The 8,913-nt window shown below is 44.1% G+C and overlaps 1 protein-coding gene across 1 annotated transcript in view; it reads right to left on the bottom strand.

Annotated features, from left to right (window-relative positions):
* Window positions 1-8,701, bottom strand: part of OSTN (osteocrin) — a 49,743-nt gene extending 41,042 nt beyond the window's left edge. The window contains exon 1 of the mRNA XM_058844092.1: window positions 8,547-8,701. Coding sequence (XP_058700075.1) covers window positions 8,547-8,573 — 27 coding nt within the window. The 5' untranslated portion in view covers window positions 8,574-8,701. The remainder of the gene's footprint in view (window positions 1-8,546) is intronic.
* Window positions 8,702-8,913: the final 212 nt, after the last annotated feature.

Here is an 8,913-nt window from a genome sequence, read left to right on the forward strand (position 1 = left end):
CAGATGCCTTGTCAAAAAAGAAAGCTCCTGCTGCATTCCATGAGGATGGCCAGAGTCACTCTCGGCTTGGTACAGCAGTTCTGCTGCCCTGGCAGCACTTCAGCTCTGTTTTCTTTGCTCTGTCTCCTCTGCCCCATCGGCAGCTGCCAGGGCAGTTTGGTGGTTTGGTACCCAGCAGGAACACACATGCTCAGAAGTGAAAGAAACAACAGCAAAAGACTCTGCAGAACTGAGGAGACTTTGTGTTTCTGGTACTGAACAGCCACAGAAACATCTTTTCTTCTTTGCTGCTTTTTTCAGGACGCTCTTAACATGCTTCTTCACATGTGGATTTCATGGGGCATATTCTTAGAGACATCACTTATATAAATCTATATTTCTTTAAAAGAACCTCAGGGGCTAAGCCAGGAATCACACTCACTCTCCTAATTTCTCTCCAGATACACACCAAAAATAGGCTGATGCCCAAAGCAGCCTGCACTGCTCCATAACTCGCTCTGGGGAACTGCATGAATGAGGCTGCTGTGAGTCCTCCCTCTCTTTGTGGAGAATCAAGCCTCATTTCCTGATGAGAATCTGTCTTCTGGTTGTGCAGCTGTACCATGAGATCTTCTCTGACAAGTAGGGTTCTGGGACAACACAGCAACAGAAGTACAACAATAAATAAATGCTGGGTGCTCAAGGCACTGTAACAATTATGTATAAAATTAAAAAAAAAAAAAAAAAAAAAAAAAGAAAGAGAGCTAATCATTTTGTATGGCTTCCTGTACCTTATTGCTTGGTCATTCATCCTGAACTTATGAAACAGATATTCCTAATTGAAACATTATGATAATACTAAATGCAGTACCAAGGCCACTTTCATCATTCGCAGAAAGGAACAAAACCACAAAGGGGTTTAGAAGAGGACTGAAAACCAGATTCAACAGCTATTTCTGAAGAAATCAGAGATATTTTCAGGACTGCTGTCATTCCTACTAGTATTTTCTGATGTTGATATTTCAGTACTCCCAGGAGTTTTAGACAGGGAACAGGGTTGCACTGAACAATGTCTGCACACACCTCTCAAAGCAAGATAGTCCCTAGACATGAACCTTATTCTCTCAACAAAGTATTTATTGAAGCTAAGTGCTTCCTCACTTCACCTGCCAAAAGAGACAAATTATCACACTGACTATCACAAAGTCAGGAAGACGACAAGAAAAAAGTTTTAGATATATATAATAGCATAGGCCTGGAAAAGGAAGAAATTTCACAAGGGAGAGATAGAGCAGATACAGGACCTAACAGAAGAACAGATTTGTCACATAAATGCAGTGTGTTCCAAAAGACCCCCAATTTAATACTTTAGAAAAGAGCAATATCCTCTTCATGGCTCACTGGGACTCCCTAAGGAATTTTGGAAAACATTCTAGTAAGACATGCTTTGGCTGATATTATCATTGGTTTGCTGGGATTTGATTTGATGTTTTCATTCTTTTTTTCTTTTTGGTTTCTTGTTGTTTTGACTTGTGAGAATGAACACTTGTCTCAAAAACAGGATCTTGGTTACTGAGGAATCTGTTTATTTCAGGCCCTTTTTCCTAACTTGGTATCAGTTGGAACCACTCACTGCTCTTGGTATTTTAGGGGTCTAATTTTAGGCCCTGGTTTTTCAGATCTTGGCCAGAGGCCCCACTTGGTCTCTGCACAGAAAAACTCTACTGGAAGATTTTCTTTTATGTCTGGTGCAGATCCAAATCTTCTGAAGACATATGGATTTCTTTCCATTGAGCTCCACAGCTCCAGGTCTGGCCTCCTGCTTGTGATACCATTTAGTCTGAGCATCTGAAGGGCCTGAAATGGACGTGTGGATCCACCCCACTTTAGGCACTCCTAAGTGAAGAGCTGCTCTGATGAGCTGCAGTAAATCTAGTATCCATGGCTGCAATCAGGCAGAATTTCTCCATGAAAAGCATTGTTAAACATTGGAATGGGCTGCCCAGGGCCTGGAGGTGTTCGAGAAATGACTGGACATGGCACTTAGTGCTGTGGTTTGGCTGGCAGAGCGGTGTTTGATGAAAGGTTGGGCTCCATGGCCTTTGAGGTCTGTTCAAATCACTCTGTAAATGCAAGTCCACTGCCATCAGGAGCCAGAACCCCAGCACCTTCACAATGCAGAGCCAGCACACAGAAAAGGGAAGAGCCAGATCCTAATCTTCTCCTGACAGACTTGTGAAGTCCATGCCAATTCTCTCTGCATCCTCATTTAGCTCATACCATCACTGATACAAGTGCTGCAAGAAATCTCCAAGGCATGAGCTTTGAAGGAAAGGCTCTGCTCTTTGACAAGAACAAAACTTTCCCATAATAAGCAGACATCATCTTAGCTATCAATGCCAAATCCTAATCCCAGGAAAAAGATAACAGGACGAACTTCTCATCCAAAAAAACCTCCCCTGTGTCTTCAAGGCACTGGTATTCTGCTGGAACTTCCCTGCTGCTTCTCCCTCCACGCCGTGTTTCAAACTGCACAGCAGCACAGGTCAGCCCCTGGACATGGCACCACATCCACCAAGACATCCCAAGACTGAATTTAGACCTCTGGGGGCAGGTCAGAGTCCCTCAGGGCTTTCCCCATGCACAGCAGCACCCACTGCACAGGTGTGGGCTGGGTTCATATTTGCCACACAAAAGATGAGAGCTGTTGGAAAGCAGAATTGTCTCCTCACCCAGGGGCTTGCACATGATGAACGTGGGGTTGCACTAAGGCAGAAAGAAAAGGCACCTTTGGAATATAATGGTGTTTCAAACTACTTTAACTGCTGATGTTTTCCTTTTTTGTCACAACCATCATATTTCCTCTGTCAAGTGGATTATATGCTACATCTAATTCTGCCCCCCCCCCCCCCAAAAAAGAGGCATGTGGACCACTGATAGCTAACAAGTGATGGGAAGCAAAACACTGAAGGCCCCTCTTGTAACCAGAGGAAAAGACATAGTAGAAAGGATTATTTGCACAGAACTCAGCCTGGGTTTTCAAACCAGCATTTATAGTTTGGAAAGAACTGAGAACAAAAACTTTAAAATAGTTATTAGGGGTTTTATGGAAACTGGATGAATAGATGATTTAAATGGAAAGCCAAATAAATATTAAAAAAAAATCATCTAAGCCTGGCAGGAAATCTGAGGATCTTTAATAATAAAACTAAAAAAAATTTAGGAAAATAAAGCTTTTGAACTGTGACACAAAGCCTCTGGAGTCCAGAAGAAAAATGCTTCTATCTCAGTAGTAGAGATGCTGTGCTTGAATCAAGGAACAACAGTTACTAAAGTACTGCCTTGTTAACACAAACTGCTGTCCTGTGCATTGCACTCTAACCACAGCAATACACTCAGATAAACCATGCACTGAGCACAAAGGTGGCACCTGAGAGAGAAGCTGGGATCAGCCAACAATAACACCAAGCTATGCCACTGAGTGGCTTCTTCCACTTTGCTTTATCTAGGAAGCCATGCACACGGATTTCAGCCCTCAGATGGTCCCAGTGGTGTCTGTGCTAACCACAGGCACAGCCCTGCAGGGCTGGCCTCGTCTCACTGGGAGCTGCAGTCTCTGTAGCTGGACACCTCTCAAAACCAACCCACAATCTGTGGGGGAAATGGAAAGCTCCTTGCTCTCATCCCTTTTCTAGAAAAGCAGACACTTACTCCAAGCAGTGTCTGCAGCTTCTTTGTACCTGAGCATCTGCACCATAAATGATGCTGTGGTCTTTTTGTAGACACAGCTGTAGGGAATAACAAATTCATGGCAGAAATGATAATGCTTATGTTGCAAACACGTTTTATGCCAATCAAACTGCACCTCCTGTGGAGTTTCAAAGGCCTTTTACAAACCAGTAGTAGAGTAATGTAAAGTGAGTTTTGTTATTCTAATGAATTTGGTAAATAGGTGAGATATCCTCAGCCTATTATGCACTGATAAATAGGGGAAACTGAGGCTGAAAGCAGTGGAGAAATCAGCCAAACATCAGGAAACAACCCAAAACTTCTGACTCATGTGCTTGTGCTCATTTGGCAAACAATCCTTTCATACAAGCCAATTCCTGGTTCTGATCTTATTGAAGCCAATGGTAGAACTTCCATATATGTGGACAGAGCAAAGATTTGAAATTTCAGTCTGTAATCTGCACTTTATAGGTTTGTGCCTTTATAGATGGGGCAGATATTTGATTCTGCTCTGTGGTTCAGCCAGCTGGATGGTGCTATGTGTATTTAGGGCACAATGAGAAAAATAAATAGCAATTAAAACACCAAAAAAAAAAAAAAATCAACCAAAAAAAGTCAAATCCTTTCTTCCATATGGAAGATTTTAGTATTTTTAATGGAAAAATTACTCTTTCACATTTATGGCACTTTCACAGAGGGAACAGTTGCCTGTGCCCATTAACAGCAGCAGCAGAGGCTGAGCTGGTTCTCCTGGCAGCTCCCCACAGCCACAGGAGACAGCTGCTCATGCCCATCTGTACCATGGAAGAGACAGTGCTGCACCCAGCTATCCCCTCTGTCATCTTCTGGCTTTACTTTGGCTTTTGACAGCAATTAATGCTTTTAGACTCTTTTAAACTATCAGCAGGCAACTACTCTAGCTGATATCCTCAGGGGGAGAAAAAAAAAGCAGCAAGAAAGTTTTAAAGCTTATAAAAGTACAAGATGAAAGAAGTGGAGATCTGGTCCCATCTACGCATCACCTGTAATGGAGGAAAAAAAGGGAAACCCTGTATTTCATTCAGCTCACCTCTTCTCCAGGGCCCTCACTCTGTCAGTGCAGAAACACTGCTGGGTCAGTCAGGGATTATCTGCAAAAGGCTTTATGCCTTCCCAGTGAAAACTCAGCTATTTTGTTCCAGTGTATACACTGGTGAACACCACCACCACTTTGGAACCCCAGAGTGAGGGCAAATTCAGAGTAACTGCTTGCCCCAGCCATTCTGGAGTAAAAAAAAAAGTCAGAGGCAAAACTGCTTTGTGTGTAAGGGATGCCAGCAGGACGGGAGGGGGACGGATCCCTACTGCAGCTGAGACTGTCTTGGACAGAGCAGATGAACGACCCTGTTGAACGTGCTGTCTCCTCCTTCCACAGGTGAGGCTCCAGCCAGCACACTGCCTGTGGCTGCTCCACAAGTTATGTACAAACAGAGCTCTCCCCATTTCCCCATCACCTTGCTGCTCCTGTACACATTTGAGGGAACCCCCAGCAACTTCACCTGGATCAAGCTGACTGTGTCACCATGTGAGTACAGTACACATTTTATTCACCCCTGCAAAGGAACCAAGGCCCTGTAGGTCAGCAGGGTGGGGCAGGTACAAAGCAAAGGGGGGAACTTGTCACCTTAAAAGTTCTTCCACAAGAAGTGCCTTATCATCCCCCAGTTCCCGGATTCTCCGAGTGAGAACATGTTGGAACGCCCTGCCTCTCCCCCAGGGTAGAAATTTTCAGTCATTGAACAGCTCAGGCTTCAGCAAAGCAGGCTGTACATGTGCAAACATGCTCACACAACACTAATGTCCAAATACTCCCAAACCCTAATGACATCAAGATTCTCTTTAATTATTGTATTTTTAAACCCTTGACTGTCTTGTGGTGGAGGCCTGAGAACCATTGGAGACCTTGGGGGGTGGAGGGGTGCCAAAGACAATTGTGGCCTGGGAATATTTGCCAGCTGGACTACTGATTTTTTTTTTTTTTTTATTCTCAATTTTCTTTTCCCCTGTTCTCTTTTCAGATCCTGTGTTCTGGCTTCTTGGCGTCTGCAAATGCCCTGATATAGAAACTGCAAACCCAGACTGCATTGCTGCATCAGTCCCTGCAACTGAGAGCCAATGCAACAGTGAGCAGAGATTTGAGATACCAGGAATCCTGCCTTTAATAGCCTGCACTCACTAGCCACAATTCCCATTGAACTTTGAAGGCCCAGGTTTGCTCCTGTTTGCACCCTTTCAGCTTTAACAGCTACCCCTCACTTACATGGGGAATACAGTTTGGAATCTGGCATTCATTTCCTATTCTAAAAAAAGAAAAAGGAAAGAAAAACCAGTTTGGATCCAGCTATCTTACAGGCTGAAATTCTGTTCTGCATTTTTTCTTTCCAATGCTGCAGCCTCCTCTGCTCCTTCTGCCTATTTTCAGATGAACTGCCGAGATGCTGAAATTCAAACTACATCAATGTGCATCATATCTATCACTCACAAAGACTGTGTTGGTGCAATATCTTCCTACCCACCCTTTCTACATCAAATCCTCTAAAATGCAAAATCTAAAATCCTCTGGGTGCCTGACACAGCCAAGACTACCATGCAAGAAGGACTGGAATTCTGCACAGAAGAGGGTAAGTGCAGCAGCAGCTGGTTCTTGTGGCTGCTGCCCACCATGGAAATGTACAATACTACCTTGAACTCAATCCCCAGCTGATGTGCCAGCACAAAGCACCAAGACCCATCCTTTGGAGAAGATACAGGGTGTGAGGTGAAAAATGTTGATCTGCTCCAGCTGGCAAAGAGGCAGAGCTCTCTACCAGCTGCACACAGAAAGGAAAGCTGGAAGGGTATTTTGGATCTCACAGGCCCTCGCCATGGAGAATGGCTGAGATCAAAGCTTCTATATGTAATAATCTTGAGACATTGTCAGCAGCAGAGGTCTGAGGGGAATGGCTAAAGCAGGAGGAGGACATTACAGACCCTAATAAGCAGCAATCACATAACTGGGACAAACTGGGGCTGAAGATGAGCTCCTCCATAGAATCTGATCAACATGAGCTATCTTGCCAGGGACTGAAGGGACACATACAGTCTTGGTGCTCTCAGAACAAGACATGAAATAGCATAGGTGGAGAGCCTGAAGATTCCCATTTCCTGCAATTCTTGCAAAAGACTCTCTGTGGCCACTTTGTAATCAGTTTGGTGCCATCTCTTTTCTGAACTCTTTCGTCTTCTCCTCACGAGTCAGCTCCTGCAGTACCTGAAGCAAAACAGATCCACTTTTTGATAAGGCAAAACTTGTCCTTATACACTGGTTTTATCTTTAGTAACCTGAGCCAGCAAGATACCTAAATACCAGGTGGGCTTTCACAATCTTGCTGAGAGAGCAGGAAGGGGAAGCCTTACTGGAAGGCAGAGCCTAGATATACACGGCATGGCACAGTATGGACATCCCTCCTCCACCCCCTGCTGTCCCCAGTAACTTTTCAGGACTTGATCCACTAATAGGACACAGAATGCAAAACACTTGGAACTCATGGTCTTATTTGGAGACTTTGTCTTACTCCTCACCCAAATTAAACTGCTCTTCTGTGAGCCTTACCAGGAGTTTCACAGAACTTTGGTCACTCTTTTCAGAAAGGAGAAAAATACTCCATCATCTGGATATGCCACAAACATCAAATGAGGATCAGCTTACATGAACAAAAGCAGAAGCACGCTACATCTGTGCTTGTCCAAATTATCTGGCAAAAAATAAGTATACTGGGAAAGAACAGATAGATGAGGACAAAACAGAGGAATTTTTTCCTCACAAGACGCATTCTTAATAAATAACTTGACTCACTTTGCTAAGAATAATTTGACTGGAACATTGGACTTCAACTGTTTAAAACTTTCATTTTCCACTTGCTCTTCATGCACAGATTCTGTGACAATTTAACTTGTTTTTACTGGGTTGGGGGACCAGAATTACACCTCAGCATTGCACTATTAAGCAGCAAAATTACCATTGTTCCTCTTTGTGTGCCTCCTCTCAGTTTTTCTTCACTGGTATGCAACGTATTTCTATCCAAACAGAAATCCTAAAGTGGAACTGTAGGGTAAGATATAAAGTCCCCTACGTGGCTGATCTGGACCTCACAAAACATAAAACACCACAGCAAAAGTTGCCTGCTAACCTCCTACCACTGAGCAGCAGAACTAAATTCAGAAAGGAATTCAAGAGGGGCTTCCTTCCCCTCACTGCATCCCCTCATTTTTCCTTTTCCTCCAACCTATGCAGCTTCCACATGCACAGTTTCATTTGTGGAAGTTTTTAGCTCATCTATCTGGGTCACATATCTGTGGGTGATACCAGTACAAGTTAAATACTTATAAGAATCGTGGGGGTTTGCACAGCATTTCTGCCTGGAGCAAAGCTGGCATGCAGGCTCCATCAGAGCCATACACCCTACAAACTGTTCAGGCACAGAAAGCTGATTTCCTTGCCATCTCCCGCGGCTTTTTCTTTTCCTCACAAGATCTGTTGTCAGAGGAAAGGAGTTCAGAGCTTCTTTCCTTCCACCAGTGGATTGGTTTCACTTTGTTTCACTTTCCACATTAATGGAAATTGCAGGTGCACTTCAACCCAAATGTTAACTTCTTCAATCAGCACAAAAGACTACATGCACTTGGGGAGAAAAAATATTCATCCGTTCATGCAATCTTAGCTTTCAAGGGGAAATGTGCAGTGGAAAAAGAAGGAATGATAGGGGAAATTAAATTAAAATGCAGGAAAAAGAATATTAGTAACAGAAGGGAACTTTTACCTGCGGTGCTTGCCAAGATGGTTTCATGATGCTCAGTGAGAATATACAGGTGTACAGGAAGCCCAGCAGACTATCCCAGTGCAATGCTGAGTTGCCAGGTTCCAAGGAAGTTGTCCTGCAACTGTAGCCTTAGAGAACTTAGCAGCTGAGTCCAGCTCTGATCTGGGTGGCTCTCTTGTCCCTTATCTCCCCAGGCTGGCAGCACAGCCCCTGGGGCATTCCTGCAGTATCTCCTGGTTCTCCTGCCAGATGCTCTGTGGCACCTCCCAAAGTGAGGTGGGGATGCAGGGCAGCAGTCCCTGGCACGGCACAGGGAGCTCTGGCAGGAGCTGTTTGCTCTTACAGTCCAAATTGCTTGCTCACATCT

This window comes from Poecile atricapillus, chromosome 8, assembly GCF_030490865.1.
Source record: "Poecile atricapillus isolate bPoeAtr1 chromosome 8, bPoeAtr1.hap1, whole genome shotgun sequence".
Classification (NCBI taxonomy): Eukaryota; Metazoa; Chordata; class Aves; order Passeriformes; family Paridae; genus Poecile; species Poecile atricapillus.